Below are 22,588 nucleotides of genomic sequence, written 5' to 3' on the forward strand. Positions count from 1 at the left end.
TGTTGTTGTTCGGCGGCGGCGGCGGCAAGATGGCGGCGCACGGGGGCTCTGCGGCCTCCTCGGCGCTCAAAGGGTTAATCCAGCAGTTCACTGCTATCACGGGTGAGACACACGGAAGCCGGGGGGCTGTGCACGTCCTGTAGCCCCGGTATCGGGGGGCAACACCGGGGAGCTGGGTCCCGCTGCTCTTGGCCAGCTCCGGGCGGAGCCGGCCTGGGCCAGCGGCGGCTTCCGGCCGGGGGGCGCCGGCACGGAGGCTCCCGGCTGAGGGGATGTCGGGTTCCCCCTCCTCCCTAAGGTGGGCCAGATCAGGGGCTGGCCCGTTTCTCTGTGCCCTTCGAGGGGTGGCCCCGGCCCTGCTCTCCCGGCAAAGTCCTGGGCCCAGGGAAGGGCGCTCAGGCACCCCACCTGGCAGGTGGGCCGCTGCCCGGCCTGTGTCTGCGGCACAGAGACCCGGAGCCGGGTGGGCGGGCGGAGGGACATGCGTGGGGGGGACAGGCTGCTGGGGGTCCTGGCACGGAATCCCTGTCTGCTGTAAGGGTGAAACTCCAATGCTGTCAGATGCTCTTTTCCTTTTCCCTCCGTCGCCAAGACAAGTGCTCCTTGTACTCAACAGAGACCACAAGATGCAGCAGTCTTCCTCCTCCTGCTTCCCCCAGTGCAACTGAAGTTCTGTTTGCTTGAGTAATTAGTGGGCAGATTCTGGTGTAACATGATCTGTGGAAGTAATCTATTAATACACTGAAATGATCCTTTTTTCCATATATATTTCCCCCCTGTTCTTACAAACGGCACTGGATTGCTCCCTATGAAAATTCTTTGTTTGGTTTATCTTGAGCACTTGCTACAACTTGTGCATAGTCTGTTCCATTATAGTTTCCTCTCTTTGTGTGCCTTCAAACCACAATAGAGAAGGGAAGGGTTTTAAAAGATAGGAAAATATGGTTGTCATTTTCTATAGTTTCAGAGTTACTTGTCAATGATGGCGTTTCAGTCACATTATGTATGTCACATAGCCACAGTATGTCACCTGTAGCGAAAAGAAAATCTCCATCATCCAGAAACAGCCATAGATAAGTTTGTGATAAGAACCAGCAGATTATAAAAAGAGGTAATTGATGAAAAAATTGCCCGGTTTGTTTATGCAACAAACTCTCCATTCCATATGATTGAGAACCCACACTTCATTAACATGGTTTAGTCATTAAGACCAGGATACAGTCCACCCAATTGCTGGATAAAGTGTATGAAAGAGAAATTGAACAGTGTGCAAAAGGTCTAGAGGGTAAAATTGTTAACCTGAGTCTTGATGGGTGGAGCAGTGTCCACAATGATCCTGTTGTATGTGCTTGTGTGACAACAAGAAGGGAATGTCTTCCTTACAAAAACAATTGATACATCAGGAAATGCACACAGAGCAGAATACTTCCAAGAAGTAGCAGTAAAAGCTATAACAAATTGTGGAAAACAATTCAAATGTCTAGTATGTAGCTTGGTCACAGACAATGCTGCAAATGTATCCAAGATGAGAAGAAATTATTTAGCAGAGGGTGAAGAGAGTCCCAACCTAATAACATACAGTTGCAGTGCTCATTTGATGCACCTCCGAGCCAAAGACTTCCGTGTTCCAGAAATAAAGGCTAATGTTGTTGAAATTGCAAAATGCTTCCGTAACACCACTTTGCAGCAGCTTCTCTGAAAAAAGTGGGAGTAACTAAGTTAACTCTCCCACAAGACGTGCGATGGAACTCAGTAGTGGACTGTTTTGAGCACTATATCAAGAATTGGCCTAATCTGATGACTGTGAACAAAATCATAAGAAAATAGATGGCACTGTCACAGCCAAAGTTCTCAACATTGGGCTTAAGAGAAATGTTGAAAACATGCTGAGTACCGTGAAGCCTATTTCTGTAGCCTTGAACAAAATGCAGGGAAATGGCTGTTTTTGTTGCTGACACTGTTGACATTTGGAAGGAACGGAGTGAGATCTTAAGAAAGAAATATGCAGTGACAGTACCAGGGTCAAACTTTAACTGCTGAAGAAGAGGAGTTAGTGCTGAAGTTTATTATAATTGGCATTATGGAGGAATGATTGCTGGATGCCCATGTCACAGCCAAGGGTGAACCATTCAAGGATTATACATTTGCTGATTGATGCTTTAAAGAAAGTCACACCAGTGAACTGGTGGAAGTCACTTAAGCTCTTGGATTCAGAGGCTGTTGAAGTGATAATCTCACTTTTAACAGCAGTAGCTTCTTTGGACTAATTCATTACAAATTGAGAAATCGTTTGGGACCTGAAAAAGCAGGAAAGCTTGTTTTTCTTTTCCAGATTATAAACAAACAGGAAAATGAAGACGAGTGAGATAGCTGTAGAAGCCAGTATTTTAAGTTTCTCATGTTGACCTGGCTGACATAGTAGTATTTAACTAAAATAGTTAAAATTTGATTTTAACAAAAACAACAATGATTTTTAAAAACTTGAATGTTTAACTAAATTCAAAAATTTATATGCTTGTTTTGTTAAAATACGATGTTTGCTGTTGAAGAAAAAAATCCAGAATACTTAACATTGTTGCTTTAGTTAAATAAAACAATTTTCTGTCTGGTGATGTTCTCCTCGTAATACAGCATGGCAAGAAAATCCTCCAAATATTCATGATTAACCTGTTGAACTGGAGATAGTTCACCTCCCAGTGACTTCATAAATATCTGCTTCAATTACCTTTGTTTGGGTATTTCATTTACAAAATCATTCATTTTCTGATATAGCTGTAAAACTAATCTGAAAAATTTGCGAAATCACTTTAAAAATGTATAGTGTGTACCTTCTAAAAACGAAACCTTGATTCTATCTCTGAGTTGTGAAGAATATGTATTAAGGTTATAACAACCAACAAGAATGCACTTTATGTAGAAATCCATGATTAAATCGGATCTTCCTGACTAGTAATTTAAATCAAATCCACCTTGCATTATACTCATTGCTGATTTAATATTGAGCTGTCTATAGGGTGTTGAGAAGTTGGTAGTTAATTTTGTGTATAACCCAACATCTTTCTGGATCCTTGCACCTTCTTCATGTTTTGAATTTTGTGTTGGGCAAAGATCTGAAACCTATTAAAAAAACAAAAAAGATTAAATGGCTATTGCTAAACTTTACTTTTTTAAGGAAGGGGATAGGATTGAAGGAGAGCCACGTTTCCATCTCTCTTTTTTCCCCTCCCCAGGCAAGATATGTATATTAGTGTTTCTTCTGGTGGTTTCTAAACTGTAAATGCAAAGCAAGTGACAGCCATATAAGTTGTGCATTCTTACTAATTACCAATTCTTTGGAAGAGCAATCTTGCCTGTCAGCTATTCCCAGCACCTCTTTGATCAGGGTCTTGATACTATTTTCTGAGACTTTTTTTGTCTTTGGTATTATAGGTGCCAGTGAAAGTGTGGGGAAACATATGCTTGAAGCATGCAACAATAATCTAGAGATGGCTGTCACTATGTTTCTGGATGGTGGAGGCATAGCAGAGGAGCCCAGCACCAGTTCAGCAGCAGTATCAACTGTACGACCACATACTGAGTATGTGCCTGTGTGAATGTATCCATGTGAATGAATAACCTGTGTTGAATGGTGGTAGGATAGAAAGGTGGGAAAGTTATGGCATCAAGGCATTTTGCTGTTGCATTGTTCATTTCTCTCATAACCTGCTGTCACTTCACTGTTACTATGTAGTTCTTTAATGATCTTGTCCATTTCTCCACTCCTCTGGTAGGGCTGTTCTAGTAAAACTTTTATCTGGTAGTAAGAATTGTCTTGTGGTTAAAACACAGAACTGGGTTTTAAGAGAACTGGGGTTTGTTTCTCGTTTTGACTTGGGAAAATTACCTGTTCTCACTGCTGGTGTTAAAATAGTACCTAGAGGCTAGCACCTTGTTGGTGCTATACAAACATATAACAAAGAGATAGTCCCCTGTCCTGAAAATTGTACCAGGACTCAATTTCCTCACCTGTAAGTTTTGGATAACATTTGCATACCTATCAGGAATATTGGTTACAAGCCATGCTAGCTAAATGCTGCTGTCAGGGGACAATGAAGCTGGGTCTTGCACAGTGGATGTGTAAGTGGTAGTAATGACAGTTACTTTCACCTCCAAGTCACTGGTTTAAACTTGGTCTAAATTGGATTAGTCATGGCTAAAAAGTAATTAGGTTTTTGCTCTTCAAGAAATGAGTTAGTGGTTTCTGTCTGGTTCCTAGGGGGCTTGTGTCCTACCATAAAATCCACGGCAATGTTTGCCATTAATTGCAGGTTTTAGAGTAACAGCCGTGTTAGTCTGTATTCGCAAAAAGAAAAGGAGTACCTGTGGCACCTTAGAGACTAACCAATTTATTTGAGCATGAGCTTTCGTGAGCTACAGCTCACTTCATCGGAAAGCTCATGCTCAAATAAATTGGTTAGTCTCTAAGGTGCCACAGGTACTCCTTTTCTTTTTGCCATTAATTGGTGTCCATGTTGTTCATGAAAGGCCAGGGTATGAATAATTATGAAGAGCATATTACCCGCTCATATGCAGAGTTGGTCACTGAAAGGCATGAGTGCGTTGCATTTGGGCATTGTAGGGAAGCTGGCAGTGCTGCTCCTTTTGCTCTAGCTGCTCTATGGATGGAGAACTTTGACCCTAGAAACAATCTTATTAAACTTTCTGTCTAAATTCAGGTTAAGTATAAAGATGAAAGTGCCAGAAAAGGGTGTACTTGAGGTTAAAACAGCTGGAGTGATTCCAACAGTCCTAGCTGATGCTAAATTCCGTTCCTTTTTGCCAGTTGCCTTTGACAGGTACTGAAGCTAAAAGTCTGTATTCATTAGTGTGGAGGCCTTGTGTCTGTGTGAATCAGTGACTTTTTTACCACTTTTCAGAGTAGCAGCTGTGTTAGTCTGTATTCGCAAAAAGAAAAGGAGTACTTGTGGCACCTTAGAGACTAACAAATTTATTTGAGCATAAGCTTTTGTGAGCTACATCTCACTTCATTGGATGCTTGTAGCTCACGAAAGCTTATGCTCAAATAAATTTGTTAGTCTCTAAGGTGCCACAAGTCCTCCTTTTCTTTTTATACCACCATAAGTTAAAACCTAGAAGTGCTTTTATTGGAATAAATTTGATACCTTGGCTCCATTCAGGAGCCAGCCAGTCCATCTCCTAAACTTCAAACACAGTGCCTAAAAGACTGTGAAGAAATTGGTAAAACAAATAAAGCATTTCTCTCTGCATTATGTAGGGTTGTAGACTCTAGTCTGTGACACCCTGTATGCATGGAATCTCTTATGTGTCAAAGAACCTCTCTCAATTCAGGTCTTTTAAACATTCACTTCCTCTGTGGAGCCTTTGAGCCACCTGAAATGATAACATCATTAAAAACGTGTATAACATCCTTACTTCACCGTGGTGGTATGCATCTCTATTATTGTCTGTCATTTAAGCTGCAAGATCCTTGGGGCAGGAACTGGTAGTGTTTGGTTATACAGTGCCCAGCACATCCCTCGGTAAACATGAAGTTATTTTTTTTCCCCTCTGGTAGGGATGAAGTACGAGCACCAATTCCACAAAAGCAGGAAATTTTGGTAGAGCCAGAGCCCTTGTTTGGAGGTAAGATTTGTTTGTGTTTTTGTTTACGTGGCTTCCAACCTGGGTGAGTGACAAAAGAAAAATCATAACTGACTGAGGGGTTGTCTACACATGCCTACAGTGGTGCAGCTGCACCACTCTAGGTACTCCACCTGCTCAAGAGGCAGTGGCTATGTTGATGCGAGAAGCTCTCCCCCCGCCCCCAGTCAGCGCAGCGCTGTCTATACCAGGAGTTCAGTCAGTATAAATGCATTTCTCAGAGAGTGTGGATAAGTCTGGAGTGTAGACCAAGCCTGAGAAATGTAATCCCGTCACTGCTTCTTGCTGCTCTTCTCTACAATAACTCTATAGCCATAGGATGTGATTGCACATTTTGAAATACCTCTATGCAGTTGGAAGTACGGTTTCTCAAAGGAGACATAGGTAATAAATCATGCACCACTGGGAGTGAAGTTTGCTTTATGTGCCATTTATAGTGGGTGCTGCCTCATAAGTTACGCTAAAATACTCCCGTTTACTGGCTGAGTACAGTGGTCCAGGAACAGGACTGGAAGATACTTCTCCCATATTAGAGATGCTCAAAGTGATGGGATTGAAGGGTAGAGTGATTAGTGATGAAGGGAAGAAGAACTGCTGAAGATTCAAGAGGACTAGAGCTACAAAGGAGATAGGAGGATTAGAAATGAAGTCAGAAGTATATGAAGGGTAAAGACAAACTATTAATGAAATGTTAAAGAAAAATATTTGATTATTTTAGTTCTGCTTTGTATTGAATTTCTTGAGTGATCTGAACCTCCCTATCTGCTGAAGAAATATTTTTGGGAAGGCTTAGAAAGTAGAAGGTTTCTGAGAAAGGGGGTGGTTCCTGGGCGTTCTACAGGCAATATGCAATGGGCATTACGGTGTAATGCACCAAGGCTCGAGTAATTGTACACTTGGCACAGTGCAAAGTAAGGATACCGTGTGAATTCGTTTTAGATGGTAATAGTAGCTTTTCCCATTTGTTACTGCTATTGGTAGTTTAATCTCATTTTCTCCTTTGGAGAATAAACTGAAGTTTTGAAATGCACCTTGTAGTTTTTATTTACTGTTTGCTTTAAGTATAAGATTGCTTTATCATCTTTTGCTTTTGAAGTGTTGTCTTTTTTCCCTTTTTAAAGTGACGGGCTAATGAGAAGATCATTTTCCTATTAGTTAAAATATTGATCTTCTGAGAAGAGATGGATATTTATGATGATCCCTGGGAACCCCAATAAAGGTTCAGGGTCCCATTGTGCTAGGCACTATACAGATATGTAAGGACAGTCTTTGCCCTACAGAACTCCGTCTAGGTATAAGGATATTTGAATTTGAATGTTGTCTGGTTGTTTTTTGCATGGAACTCTCTTGAGAATGGGATACTTAAATAATTGTCTGAAACAGAAGATAACCGCAATCCATAGCCAACTATTAAATTACATCCCAAAGAAACACACAAATATAGGACAATGTTTTCAGACTTGCGTGCCTAATCTCAGGTTCCTAAAGCCACACATAAATACCTAACTACAGACAGCTGATTTTCACAAATGCTGAGCACTTGTAGCACCTGTTGATTTGTGTGAGATTTATGGGTGCTTAGTATTTAACTCCGAAGTTCACATTGAAGCACCCAAGTCTGAAAATTTGTGATTATAATGTACAAAGCAGATCACTTGGGGTCAAAAATATGATACCTTTTTTCATAGTTATTAGAGATGGAAATTACTCCTGGGGGAATTGTGCGCTACTGCGTGTGTGCAGAATTCATGTCCCCCGCAGATTTCTTTGCTTCCCCGCAGAAAATGACGGGGAAGCAAAGGGAAGCCACAAGAGCGGTCATGCACCCCTCCCCAGCGGTGCGGGCACATCGTTTCGGGCGCCCGGAGCAGCCGGCAGAGAGGTAAATCACTGTGGAGGAGACATCCTAGCCAGTGGCTCCTACCCTGCGCCGGTCTTAGCTGCTAGTCCTGGCTGGGGGGGCGGGGGAGGACAATGGGACCTTCTCTTTCCTTACCCAGAGTGGCCTGGTCCAGATCAGACCCACCCCCAGAAACCTCCCAGGCTCTAAGGAGCTCTGCACTTCCCCAGGCCTCCCCGCTTCCTGTCCCCATTGCTCCTCAGCCCACAGGGGGAGGGGTCACTGTATGAGGAACTGCTCGTCCCCCCTCTGCCCAACCCCTTGTGCATCCAGACCTCCACCAAGCCCTTCCCCCCTGCATCCAGTCCCCACTCCTGCACCCAGACCACCCTCCACACCTGACTCCCCACCCCACCATGCCTTTCCCCCCTTCATCTAGAGCCCTCTGGACCCTCACCAAGACCTCCCCCTGCACTCAGACCAACCCTCACTGAGGCCCCCTGCACTTGAGCCCCACCTCCCTTACACCTGGACCACCCCAAGAAGCCCTCGCACCTAGATCTCCACTCCACTGAGCCCCAGCCAGCTGCGCCTGGACCTCCACCTCATCAAGCCCCCCACCCCGAGCACCTGCCCCCCCCAGCCTCCATCCCCCCCACATCCAGACCCCCCTGCGCCCCAGTTACCTTCACCAGGACCTCTTCCCCCACACCTGGAACCCCCTCAATGAGCTCCTGAGCATTCAAATTGCCCCACACAGAACCCTCTCACCGAACATCTGGATCCCCCCACACTAAGCATCTCCATTCTTGGATCCTGCTGGGCTGAGCCTGCTTGCCCCACACCTAGTTTGGGGGCTAGAGCTGGGTGTGCGAGACTCTGTCCCTCTTGCTTACTGTCTTGGTACACCGTTCTGGGACAGGCCTGGCCTTCATGCTGTGTCAGAGTCAGGTGCAGCCTCACTGCCGAGTTCTTGTCCTGGGGTGGGGGAGGGCTGCAGGGTGATCTCGCACCTCCATGCTGCCAGTGGCCTGTGCTCCCCACTGCCATGCTGGAACCTTCATGTATATATGTTTGTTTATTGACAAATAAAATATGCAGAATTATGCAGAATTTTAATTTTTTGGTGCAGAATTCCCTCAGGAGTAGGCAATGCCCATTAGTTCAACCAGTCTCCCTGCAAATGGATTTTTTAAAAACAGGCTTTAAGTTTAATTTGTATGGTGGCCTCTTTCCATTTACTTTGAGTGTTTGAACATCTCCTGTAACTGAATTACTTGGAAAATACTGTCTTAATTGTTAAAAATGACCATTCCTAGGCAGACAAAAATTTGAAATAAATCGCTCTATGGTGTCTTGTCTTATGGCCCCATCAGGAGTACTTTGGAGCAGCAGCTATAGATAGTAATGCCAGGTGACTTCAGCCCAGCCCTTTATCCTGGTATTACAGAGGTCCGTGTGAGTGAATTGCCCAGACAGAGAATTGGACCAGTATCTCTGCCCCTCCTTTTGTGCCCAGAGGCAACTGCATAGAGCTCCTTGAGAGGGGTTTGCTTGGGGATAGGGTAATAGCAAGATTCCTCCTTTTGAATCCAGGTATTGCCCACCCCACCCAACAGCCAAGAAGATGATGTGGGTGAGAGGCCTGACAGAACTAAATTGGAGAACCCTGGGAGTGGCTGCCTTCCTAGAGGGTTTTCCATTATAACTCCTACAGGACACATAGTTATTTTCTAAAGAGGGTCCCTATTTTATGTTTTGGGTTCAGTGTGGTAAGAATTATTTCATTAAATACTACATTGGGCAGCATGGCAGAAAAGCAATCAGCATGGGTATGTACAAGCATATCAGAAATGGGAGGCCCAGCATTTTACTTGCTTTCATCAGCAACCTGGATTTGCTTTGAGGAAAGACTTGCTCTTGTGGGGGATATCCTAAAGTAAAATATGGTGATACTTGTGTCTGTTGTTCTGGTTACCCCCTACCCTGCCCCAGTGACCTTCCTCCTTATTAATGCTTTGGGTCTTCAGTCTTTTGCATCACAAATTTGTGGTAAGCCATCATTCAAAAGTAATTCTTTGACAATCTAGCTTTGAAATTACATATGAGAGATCTTTTTTTATTTTTTAAAGCTCCTAAACGACGCAGACCTGCCCGTTCAATATTTGATGGTTTTCGGGATTTTCAAACAGAAACCAGTAAGTATCTGTAGTTCATTATGGTAGGGTTTCTAGTTTGTGGTGTGGAATGAACAGAGTTATCTGCTATTGGCCATGATCATTGGCTGCAGTCATCAAACAATTTTTAATTTTAAATGAGATTGGAATTTCCAGTGAAGTAGGCAATATTCTATTCTAAAACTACTTTATTAATCTTTAATTGTAGTAGTGCCATTACTACTTTTATAATTAAAGGTATGTCTATTTATTAACTACAGCTGTCTCCCCACGGATACTAGTGTCACAGTGAGGACTGCTTTTATAATCATGCAATCTTAAATAGTTGTGGGGTGATTATGATGAAGATTCCAAGTCATGGAAATATGAATCTTGGCAGATACTAGTGGACCTTGTTGTGACCCTGATACATACCTCCAATCTTATAAAACCAAAAAATCTGTGTGTGCTCTGTGGCAGTACTGGACATATGAGTAAAGTACTTGCCATACCAGAATGGACTTTGATAACCCAATCTAATTCTTCAAAAGCATTTTTTTCCTTTGGTGGTGGGGGGTAGAACGGTGGGGAAAGAACTCAAGAATCCTAGGGGAATTAAAGCTCTCATTCACTAATCTGGTCTTTTGTGTGGCCACTGTTGCTCTGCCCGCACTCTTATTAGTCTTCAGATTAGTCCTGGGTTTTACTTGGTAGCACACGAAGTTCTCCATGAATTTGTTTAGCCATTTACCATTACATCCACCCACCCATGTGCAAAATCTCCAAATGACAAAAGTAATAGAGAGACTCTTCTAAATCATAAAATTTCAAAAAATGACTCCTTTGGCAGCTGTGACAAATGCAGCCTTAATAACTTTTATTGTTGTTAATCATTTGCATTACTGTAGTGCCTAAGAGCCCTAGTCATGGACCAGGACCCCTTTGTGCAAGGCACTGTACGAACACTGAACAAAAAGCTGACAATCTTCTACTGGCATTTTTCAAAGGGTCCCCGTCAGACTCTTTAATAATAATGTATTTAAAGGTAGTGTCATTGGCTTCTCTGTTAATAACCTATACCCTACTGCATAACCACATTTTTTGACTCCAACACATAGTCTCAGACAGTGTGCTTCATATTATTTGAACAAAAGATATACAAACTGAGGAGTCTATGTTAAAGTTTAGTAATGTACTGGGAAGTGGTAGATTAAACAACACAGTGGAATTTAGGGTTCCATTACTCTAATTACTCTGTTTCCACAAAGGAAGATGTTCCAAAATGTTTTTTGACACATCCTTACAAATAATCCAAAGTGGAATGGCCCATGCTGGTGCATAAAAAGTGGACTCTACAGCTCCATGATCACCAACATGGGTCAGTTAGATGGAACACAACCTTTTGTCTGTTACTATGATGTGTGTTACTAAAAGTGATTAATATTGCAGGCAATGTTTAATTCTTTCATATCCCTATACTAAATGTCTTTGAATCTGGAAGCATTCCACCATGTCAGCAGTAGCTCTTGAAGAAGGATATATGATCCAGTTACACATTCTCTCTCCTCTAACTTAATAAAATTCAATAAAAATACATAAATACACCAAAAGCTTTTTTCACCTAAATGAAAGCTGGAAACGTAATAGTTAAAGTCTGACACTAATCTGGCCTTTAATGTTTGCAGACATGTTTCCAGAGGCGGCAAAATAGTGATATTTACAGGTACAGGAGGCTTCTATACTCTGGTCCACTGTCCACTTGCTTGTGTCTAGTGGAGAGTTGGCTGACCACATGGCCCTGGCTCCCCATTTCCAGCTGCTAAACTGCATAAAATACTTTGTGAATTTGCTTTTTTAGGTAAGCAATTGCTGTAATTCCTCCAAAGATTTCATGTGATCACAGATGGGCATGCAAGGTGGCCTCCATGGTCATGAATGGGAGAGGTGGTATCCAGAGGACACTGTTTTTCAAAGTGTGGTGTAGACTATAGATAGAGTTTGAGAACCTCTGACCTATAAGAGGTTGCAGTAACTAAGTCTATCAGTGAAAGGATTTAATGTTAAATATCAAGTTTCAGAGTAGCAGCCGTGTTAGTCTGTATCCGCAAAAAAAAAAAAAGGAGGACTTGTGGCACCTTAGAGACTAACAAATTTATTTGAGCATAAGCTTTCATGAGCTACAGCTCACTTCATCGGATGCATTCAGTGGAAAATACAGTGGGGAGATTTATATACACAGAGAACATGAAACAATGGGTGTTACCATGCACACTGTAATGAGTGATTAGGTAAGGTGAGCTATTACCAGCAGGAAGGTGGGGGGGAGGGGGGGAACCTTTTGTAGTGGTAATCAAGGTGGGCCATTTCCAGCAGTTGACAAGAACATCTGAGGAACAGCAGGGGCAGGGGAGGAATAAACATGGGGAAATAGTTTTACTTTGTGTAATTGACCCATCCACTCCCAGTCTTTATTCAAGCCTAAGTTAATTGTATCCTGTTTGCAGATTAATTCCAATTCAGCAGTCTCTTGTTGGAGTCTGTTTTTGAAGTTTTTTTGTTGAAGAATTGCCACTTTTAGGTCTGTAGTCGAGTGACCAGAGAGATTGAAGTGTTCTCCGACTGGTTTTTGAATGTTATAATTCTTGCCATCTGATTTGTGTCCATTTATTCTTTTACGTAGAGACTGTCCAGTTTGGCCAATGTACATGGCAGAGGGGCATTACTGGCACATGATGGCATATATCACATTGGTAGATGTGCAGGTGAACGAGCTTCTGATAGGGTGGCTGATGTGATTAGGCCCTATGATGGTGTCCTCTGAATAGATATGTGGATACAGTTGGCAAAGGGCTTTGTTGCAAGGATAGGTTCCTGGGTTAGTTGTTCTGTTGTGTGGTGAGTGGTTGCTGGTGAGTATTTGCTTCAGGCTGGGGGGCTGTCTGTAAGCAAGGACTGGCCTGTCTCCCAAGATCTGTGAGAGTGATGAGTCATCCTTCAGGATAGGTTGTAGATCCTTGATGATGCATTGGAGAGGTTTTAGTTGGGGGCTGAAGGTGACGGCTAGTGTCATTCTGTTATTTTCTTTGTTGGGCCTGTCCTGTAGTAGGTAACTTCAGGGTACCCTTCTGGCTCTGTCAATCTGTTTCTTCACTTCAGCAGGTGGGTATTGTAGTTGTAAGAACGCTTGATAGAGATCTTGTAGGTGTTTGTCTCTGTCTGAGTAGTTGGAGCAAATGCGGTTGTATCGTAGAGCTTGGCTCTACAATAAATGTGAGTTTCAAAGAATATTCTATTTATGTGAAGAAATATCTGATTCTGTCAAAGGGGTCCTTTGATGTTTGTGAAAGTGAGGGAACCGGTGAAAGATCAAACCAGAAATATTTTTGGATGTAGGTCAAAATTTGAAAAACAGGAGCCTAAAGTTAGACTACTAAATCCATATCTGGGAACCAGAATAAGTTGTCTGATTTTTCACAAGCAGATCCCACTAATGTGTACATTTTACAAATCAAAATATATTTAAATCAATGAGAGTTGAGTGTTCAGCACTTCAGAAAATCAGAGCACTTAGTTGCCTTGTTATGTATTTAGAATCCTCACTTTAGGATCCTGTCTTAAAAAAAAACTTGGCCTGTGGACTTTGTAACCTTTTAAAATTATTTCAACCAGGTGAATTTGTATCCAGGGAATGGGGATGAAGGCACTGTAATGCACTGTTTTGAATATTTTGTCTAATTCAACTCCTGTTCCTCCCGGGGCTGTATAGTTCGACAGGAGCAGGAGCTGCGGAATGGAGGTGCAATAGATAAGAAACTCACTACCCTTGCAGACCTCTTCAGGCCTCCCATCGATCTGATGCACAAAGGCAGCTTTGAAACGGTAGGTTTCTGTCTTTCAGTAAGACTACCTATGTATTAATTGGGCATAGCTTGTAAGCCCTACATCAGCATGCATGTCCAAATTGATTTATAACATGATCATACAATAAATTACAAGAAAATAGTCTGCTTCTAAATATTGGCAGCTAGCACTTGCATGTGGTAGTAATTTTATGAGTTGTATAGGACTGATCTTAGCAAGTAGTAACTGATTTCTGAAAAGGGTGGGCTTGTTATCCACTGTTCTCTTCCCTGGCCCACACTCTTTTCTTTTTCTTTTTTTTTAAATGTGAAGTTACGCAGATGCCACTGGTGAAAGATTTCAGTGCATGAGTGAAGCTGACCAGGATGGAAGAATCCTAGTTGTTTAAATTCAGGAAAGATGCTGTGGCTAAAGGTTTTCTTTATAGGTGCTCTGGGTACCAGATGTCTGTGCAGAATCATGATCTTTCTGCGCAGAAGCACGGTGGTGACGGAAATAGTATTCCACAGATCAAGTATCATCATAATCAATATTGTCCTTGCTCTTCCCTCTCTGAGGAATTCCAGAGCATTGTAATTGCCTGGTTCTCCTGTCTCACAGATCAATCTTTCATCACCAGTGTTCCTCTGTGCTCTTCTCTTCTCCCTGGATGCACTGAACCCTTGAGAGGGGATGAGGTAGCACAAGGACAGGTATCTAACTGCTTCCAAGTCTACACCTCCACTCACTTGTGACCTCTGCCTCTTTGTTCAGTTTTACAAGTGTGACTGCATCTGGCATCTCACCCTGGTGTCCCAACAACTCAATTGTAATGTGGCAAAGACTAGATGGTAAGCTTATTGGGGCAGGCACCATCTTTTTTGTTCTGTTTGTACAGCTGATCCATGACTAGGGCTCCTAGAGGAACTTACTTTTTCCCCCATCCCCAAATCACTCTCCTGTCCATCAGTTAACCACTATCCTCGCTTCCATGTTCTTTGTCATCTTCGCTCTTTTATGTTACTCCTAAGCCTGGGACAGCCTCCTTCCTTTTGTATACCTGATAACCACACAGTTTTCTAGACCTTCCTCAAAACTCACTTCTAGCTAACCCCCCTCCATGTACCTGACTACATGATACATTTATGAAATCGAGTAAATCTAATGTGACAGTTCTAATGGTCATAAGCTAAAGTTTTTGCCTCCAGAAATATCTAAGAACAAATGTTTCGTACTGCTTACGCCCTCAGATCTTGGTATTATCTTATTTAAATAAATATTTAGATGCTAAATTCCTCTGGGGCGGGGCCATAGCTTATTGTGACATTTACACAAAAGATAGCAGGAGTGGCAGTGTCCACTCTAGTTAAGGTTGTATGAGCATTTCTATTCAATCCCTTATTTTCAATCATTCAGATTTTTGTAGCTCATCTCTTTGGGCTGAAATTTTCCAGTTTTCATCTGCAACTTAAGTTAACTTACGCACTTCTTAATGTTTTTTGAGGTTTTCTGTCATGACCAGTTCTCATTTTTTAAATACATGTAGAGAGAGGGAGGGAAAAAAGCTTTTCCAACTATTAAAAAAAAATGCAATTTAAAAAATTGCAACTTTTTGCACCAGCCATTCCCCCACCTCTGGTTTAAACTGTTATGGATAGAAAATTCAGTTTTGGCATTGAAAGTAGCTTTTGTTGAGGAAAAAATGCCTTTGAATGTTCCAGTGAGTATTGATGTGTCTTTGATCAAGTTATGACCCATTTTGCATGTGATCAGTACACTTTACGTAGAGTTTATTGCTATCTGCATGTGGTTTACTTGGCTGTATTGTGAGGGTGTACATAGGTTGAGGCAAGGATTGTGTAAGAGACCTGATTTAGTTCTGTAGACCAATGGTGCTCAACCAGTGGTATGCATACCTCTGGGGGTACGCAGAGGTCTTCCAGGGGGTACATCAACTCATCTAGATTTTTGCTTAGTTTTACTACAGCCAACATAAAAAGCACTAGTGAAGTCAGTGCAAACTAAAATTTCATACAATGACTTGTTTATACTGCTCTGTATACTATACACTGAAATGTAAGTATAATATTCCAATAGGTTTATTTTATAATTATATAAAAATGAGATTGGAAACAATTTTTCAGTAATAGTGTGCTGTGACACTTTTTTGTATTTTTATCTGCTTTTATAAGGAAGTTGTTTTTAAGTGAGGTGAAACTTGAGGTATGCAAGACAAATCAGACTCCTGAAAAGGGGTACAGTAGTCTAGAAAGGTTGAGAACCATTGTTGCAGACCTTTTAAAGTAATAGCGGGAGTTGCTGTACACGAACACCTAAAGGTTTGCAGGTGAGGGCTCTCTGCAGCTCCTCATGTTTGTGGAAAAGGGCTCCTCAGTAAACAGGACGGGGGATTCATTCTTGCAGATCTCAAGAGGTCCATGGCTCAGAACATACTACTAACAACAATATGTTACAGTCTTAAACAGCTTGAAACCACCCCCACCTTTCTTTTTAAATAACTAGGAAATTCCACACACACCACAAGCCTGTGTTGAAAGCATTAAGATTGCATGTTTAAGCACTGAAGTGTCTCTGAAACTGTAGAAAGTGTGTGTTGTGTTTGAGAAATAGTATGTGAGCAAGTAATAGTCTGTAATTGCATGCCTTATGCACAAGGAGGCAGAATTGAGATTATTCAAACATTCTCATTGGCATTTCCTGACTCTGCCATATTCAGCCTTGCAACTAATCTTTTTCCTTAATGTAGACTTCTGCATGGAACAAACAATTAAAATGGAGTTGAGCCCATGCACTAAACCACTGCGACGCTAAATATTGTCGTTGTACATGGATCCAATTAGGGTAATGAAATAGAGGAGAGGTGAAATGAGGCACTCCATGATAGGAGTTACTGTAGAGTACTTGAAGGCGAGGGAAATATGCATGTAGAGTGTGAAGATGGGAATTGGGAGGCGATTCAGGGACAGATCAAGGGGTTGGGACTAATAAGAGGAAGGTTTAGTTATGGTTAAAAGGAGCGTTGAGTTCTTGCTGAATAGCTCTTGAGAGGATCATAAGTGAACACTTGGTTTCATCCTACTCCCAAAATAACGCTTTTGTATATCACAGGCCTTTTGTATGTTTCTACGCCCACAAGCATGGTAGGTGTAATTAGCAGTATCTGCTCATGATACACATGAAGCTGGCATAGCTAGGAATCTGGTGGTCAGGATTCAGTGCATTCTTAGATGTGTGTAAGCAACTAGCCATGTGGCATCTGGTTCTGAACTTTTAATGAGTAAAACATTTATTTGAACCTTAAAAGTGTGTCGCTTCTTTGAAAAGCCTAATAAAAATTATGTTGTAGAGCTCAATGTTGTCTTTGTGTCCACATCAAATACTGTTAGTTTTTCAGGTTAAAAAGATGTCTTCCAACTATCAGTCTTGCTCTAAGTAAAGTTTGGGTTTGTTTATCCTCACATATAATAAAGGTTCTGATGGCCAAATTAGGCTGTCCTTTAATTTTGTTCAATCCCATGAGTCAGTGAATTTGTATTTGTGTAACTTAATTAGTAAAATACTTATGAATTTCTGTTTCTAACAACAACAAATACAGAGCTATAGGGCTGCTTGGTATAAATGGAACACCAAATATGACCAGCTGTTTGGATCAACCAGTTCAGACTCCTCCTGTTTCACTCTACCACATACAAACAAGAGAACTCTGAGAAGATGCTGTCTTTTTAAATGTGCAACTTTTCTTCTTGGTCACATCTATCATACATTGGACAGGCAGTATGGTCCAGTAGATGGGGCACCAGGCAGGGATCAGGGGACTGGGGATTCTATTTCTGGCTCTACCACTGACCTGTTGTGACCTTGGACAAGTCTGTGCCTCTTTCCTTTCCCTTTTGTGTCTAAACTGCAAACTCTTTGAAACAGACAGTCTGTATTTGTATAGCACTTGGCACAATAGGGTTCCAATAAATAAATAAACTTGATACTAGTTCCAGTTAGTTCAGTAATAAAAAAGGAGTCATTCAGAAATATTCATCACATTATTAAAGTAAATAGTGACTGCTATTGAACTAGGTCCAAGTTTTGTAGAAAATTCAGGTACTGCAAGTCATTTCTGGGAGTCCAGTGCTTGTCTAATGCTGTAAACTCAATTTTTATTATAAATAAAGGTAATTGCAAGAGTCTTACTACTTGAAAGGACACAGTATAAAATCTGATCAGTTTTAAAAATGAGTTTAAAGTAATTCTGGCATTACACCTGCCCTGAAGAACTCCCCCTCTCCCTCCCTTTTCTCTCCCCTGCCCCTCCAACCCCCTGCCCTCCCAATCAATCTCTGTAGACTTGTTTTTGTAAATACATAGTATGGGGTTTTTCTTGTTCACAAACTTTAAAGGGGAAAGTGACTATATTTGGGTGGGAGGGGAGTGAAATTCATTACACAAAACGCTGGCAAATACACACAAAAGTTGAAAAATTAGAATTAGAAAATTAGAAAAACACTAAAAAGAAAAGGAGTACTTGTGGCACCTTAGAGACTAACCAATTTATTTGAGCATGAGCTTTCGTGAGCTACAGCTCACTTCATCGGATGCATACCGTGGAAACTGCAGCAGACTTTATATATACACAGAGAATATGAAACAATACCTCCTCCCACCCCACTGTCCTGCTGGTAATAGCTTATCTAAAGTGATCATCAGGTTAGGCCATTTCCAGCACAAATCCAGGTTTTCTCACCCTCCACCCCCCCACACAAATTCACTCTCCTGCTGGTGATAGCCCATCCAAAGTGACAACTCTTTACACAATGTGCATGATAATCAAGTTAGGCCATTTCCTGCACAAATCCAGGTTCCTGGATTTGTGCTGGAAATGGCCTAACCTGATGATCACTTTAGATAAGCTATTACCAGCAGGACAGTGGGGTGGGAGGAGGTATTGTTTCATATTCTCTGTGTGTATATATAAAGTCTGCTGCAGTTTCCACGGTATGCATCCGATGAAGTGAGCTGTAGCTCACGAAAGCTCATGCTCAAATAAATTGGTTAGTCTCTAAGGTGCCACAAGTACTCCTTTTCTTTTTGCGAATACAGACTAACACGGCTGTTACTCTGAAACCTAGAAAAACACTTTGAGTCTTTTTTTTAATAGTAATTTAGCTATATGTAACGAGTAGGAGAGAAACTGCAGACAGAATAGACCTCTTAGTCATTGTCCCTGTAATCCAGCAGCGTTGGGTGTCAGAGCACAGGACTGGGACCAGGACTCTTGGGTCTAAATATACATTCTGATATGGATTTTCCCCTGAGCCTTGGGCAAGTCATAATTCCAAAAATTAGACATCCAAATCTGTATTTCGGTTCTTAAATAAAAGGCTTGTCTCCTTTGGAGCCGGTGAGCATATTGAAAAATCAGGCCACTTACTTAGATTCGCCTTCTGTTAAATAGGTGCCCAAGGAGTGTTGTGAGGATTAACTAACGAATGAGAAGCACTTTAAAGATAAGTACTGAAGTGCTCATTATGTGAATATGCAAGAGTACTGGCATATCCTACGTGCACCTAATTTCTGTATGATGTCCTTTAAAGTGAATGGAAAATCAGGCCACAATTGGTCTGTCATCTGGCCAGGCAGAAATCTTATTACCTAGGTGTTTAATGTGAGGTCCTGTGTACAGTAAGTAAACTTGAACCAGCTTTCCTTAACATATACAGGCCCTAACTGAATTACCAGTTAAATGAGGTATTAGCATTGGAATGGTAATACTGAGGTTTTAAATTTACAATTCATTGGCATGAGTGGGTAGACAAGACAAGAAACTTCATTCTAAAAGTTAAAGCTTAGGTTCTGAAGAAAACAGTAAAATCTGGTGAAATACCCTAAACCTTTGAATTTGCTGTTTTCCCCCCTTGTGAGTAATGCAGTTAGTGCAAACTCATGTAAGTAAATCTTTTTTTTTTTTTTTTTTAAGGAAAGTTCATCACTATTTCCAATCTATCCTGGAGATATGAGCATTCCTGCTTTTGATAAAGCCCTCTTTTTTTCAACAGGTTTGACAATTCAGCGATCAGAATTACATTCTTGATCAAACTCCTACCATTAACTTGCAACCAACCAATCAGACAATGCCAGCTTTGTGACTCAAACCAGTAAGATCTCTTCCTGCGACTTCAAACCCTCCCATCTCTTTTCCCCCCTCACCCTCCCTCCACTTGCAGTCTGAATGAGCATCAGAAAATGACTCCTGATTTGGCAGTCACACCAAAATTAAGTTTAACAACATAAAATCTAGAAAAAATGAAGAGTGGAAAAAGGGGGCTGTTGTATAAATACAAGTCCCCAGTCAGTAGCTTTAGCCTATTTACACAGAAAAAGGGTCCACAGGCTTTCCTTTTGAGTAATCAGGTCTTTCCTCTGCTATCAGATGTGACTCACTTCACTCTGTTTTCTCTGAACAAATGGTTAATTCAGATTTTTTTCCATTTTCAGTCTTTTGCTTCGCAAGTTGCTTCCTTTCCCTATCCTTCTGGGCTTGGCTTGTTGATCTCAGTTAACCAAAGTGTGATTTTTTTATTTTATTTTTTTTTTAATACATTTAGCCAACTTGAACTGCAGTTAAGCAGGTCTTCTAGCCCTGCCTTTTGTTTGTCAGGTGTTTTGAGGATGACTTTTGCTAGTCCTGATCATCCTTTCTACTGTAAAGGGGTTTTGGTGAAGCCTGGTGCACAAATCAACCCATCGTTGCTGACATTGTTTCTGTCTAGCCTTTTGTTTTTAAATAATGTATTATTTCTGTCTGCTTGAAGGCCAAAGAGTGTGGTCAGATGCAGAATAAATGGCTCATGATTAACATCCAGAATGTGCAGGACTTTGCATGCCAGTGTCTTAACCGTGACGTCTGGAGCAACGAGGCTGTGAAGAACATTATCCGGGAGCATTTCATTTTTTGGCAGGTGAGAGGCTAATAGAGATACGTTGAAGATAGGAGTTGATAGGAGTGAGACAACAAAATCAAGCCTCTTGTAATTTATAAACAAAACAAAACCCAGTGCTCTCTAAGAACTGCCAAGAAAGATGGAACTGTGGATTTAATCTCAGATTACCGAAATGAGTGTATATTAAAACAGTTTTAAAAGCCATGTGTTCAAAACTACCCTTTTTGGGTCTATGACCTTTCTACGCTAATAAAATCCACATACTAATGTTTGGAAGAGTTAATGGGAATTGTGTACTTACAAACTGTAGAGTATATGGTAAAATAAAGACACGTTTTGTTCAGTTTTGAGGCATTAACTTTTTTCAAATGTGGTGGTCTGTAGGTATACCATGACAGTGAGGAAGGACAGAGATACATACAGTTTTATAAACTGGCAGATTTCCCTTATGTCTCCATTCTGGACCCGAGGACAGGTAAGAGAAAGGACAATATATATGATCTTCAGACAGACTGCTGATTGTAATCTGGAATACTTAGTTCTGCTTGTTTTTGGCAGTGCTAGTTAATATGGGTTAAAACATGTAAATTACATTGTAACATTCTAAAGGTCTGTACACAAACAGCAGCATTCTCTGAGAGGTACTGAAGCCGTTAAAGATTATGTGGACTAAAAATCTAACAAAAGAACTAAATGAATAAAAATTCAAGTTCTGCACAAATTTTGCGTAGTGACACTTGATTTCAGTTTAGGTTGCTAACTTTATCTATCCATTTGGAAAACAAAATTGATAACACTTCATGGCCAAATCATGAACTGGCTTTGAAGTGCCCTTTAAAGGGCTAATTTAAACCATGTTATAAACAAATATTTCTTTACTTGTGGTATTAAAAACACCTTAGGCTGTTAAAAGTGAAATAATTTTAAAAATCTGTTCACTCATTAGTGGTGCTCCTTGTTTACTATTTTCATTTCTCTCTGCTTGAGTGATGCAAATCTGAAGTCCGTTACTTACTTTTAGGGTCTTAGTCTTCAAACTGACCTGAAGAAGAGCTCTGTATTGCTCAAAAGCTTGCCAATTTCACCAACAGAAGTTGGTCCAATAAAAAATACTCTCACCCACCTTGTCTTTCTAATATCCTCGGACCAACACTGCTACAACAACACTGCAAATCAAAAGTTAATGTCATAGTAGCATGTTAGTCACTACCAGGAGGCTCAGAAATTATTATTTTAGTCACATCTTAATTTTCAAATATCAGTGCAATATTTTGTTTGTTTGCTTTTGGCTTTGACCCTTTTTTTTTTTTTTTTTTTTGGAATGCTAGACAAAATTAATCTACTGGTTTTTTGGCTTTTTAAGGTCCCCAAGGAATTTTCTGATTCTCTTCCCTTCCCTCCAAACCATTACTGGTCCTCAATTTCTTCATACTGAATTATTGGTTTCTGTAATGAATGCTGATCTGAGATTTCTTACCGCTTGATAACAATAAAAGAATCTGCATTACCGAAACTCAGGCTCAGATAATGCTCTTGACTTTTATGTACGAAGGTTATACATATAACTAAGGTTATAAGAGTAACTTCTCTCTAGTGCTCCTTCCAAAGGGACTGAATTGCAGTTTACTTAGGAGTCTTTATTCCCGGTGGGCCGCAGCCCTTTGAGAATTCCAAACCTTGCTGTTCTGTTTAGAACTAGTCACTTAGTATGTGGCTATAGGAAAACCAGGTTCTGATATCTATTCCCTTCCCTTCACTGGCGTTTTCATTGCAAGCTTAAGAAAGACCTCGCAGTTGTATTAGGATTTTTCCATTTAACCTTCTGTTGTATAGAATTAGGCCTTAGTTTTGTTTGCTTCTCCAGCCTTGTAATCTTCCCCATTTTTTTTTAAGGTAGAAAACAAATAAATGTATATTGTAGTGAGTTACATTTATGGAAAGAGAGCTCGCAGATTGGGATGTCAGATCCATCTAGGCAAAAGATTGAGTTATGCACACTGAAGAAATCTTAGCTGTGAATTTATTTTCTCAAAACTTGAATTTTAACATTCCATTCATTATGTGTGGTATGCATACATTCTTGCATACAGGAAAGAAGCCATTACTTCTGTTGTGATCAGCACTTTAAATGGAGACCG

The 22,588-nt window shown here is 41.0% G+C and overlaps 1 protein-coding gene across 2 annotated transcripts in view; it reads left to right on the forward strand.

Annotated features, from left to right (window-relative positions):
- UBXN7 (UBX domain protein 7) overlaps positions 1-22,588 on the forward strand; it is a 55,698-nt gene continuing 33,110 nt past the window's right edge. For both annotated transcript variants that reach the window (XR_013347064.1, XM_077825879.1), the window contains exons 1-7: positions 1-102; positions 3,430-3,577; positions 5,576-5,643; positions 9,634-9,699; positions 13,424-13,536; positions 20,322-20,468; positions 20,835-20,925. Coding sequence is in view for 1 of the 2 variants with exons in the window: in XM_077825879.1 (XP_077682005.1) it covers positions 30-102; positions 3,430-3,577; positions 5,576-5,643; positions 9,634-9,699; positions 13,424-13,536; positions 20,322-20,468; positions 20,835-20,925 (706 nt within the window). In the remaining variant the exon portion in view is untranslated. The remainder of the gene's footprint in view (positions 103-3,429; positions 3,578-5,575; positions 5,644-9,633; positions 9,700-13,423; positions 13,537-20,321; positions 20,469-20,834; positions 20,926-22,588) is intronic.

The sequence above is a fragment of the Eretmochelys imbricata genome, chromosome 9, assembly GCF_965152235.1.
Source record: "Eretmochelys imbricata isolate rEreImb1 chromosome 9, rEreImb1.hap1, whole genome shotgun sequence".
In the NCBI taxonomy this organism is placed as follows: Eukaryota; Metazoa; Chordata; order Testudines; family Cheloniidae; genus Eretmochelys; species Eretmochelys imbricata.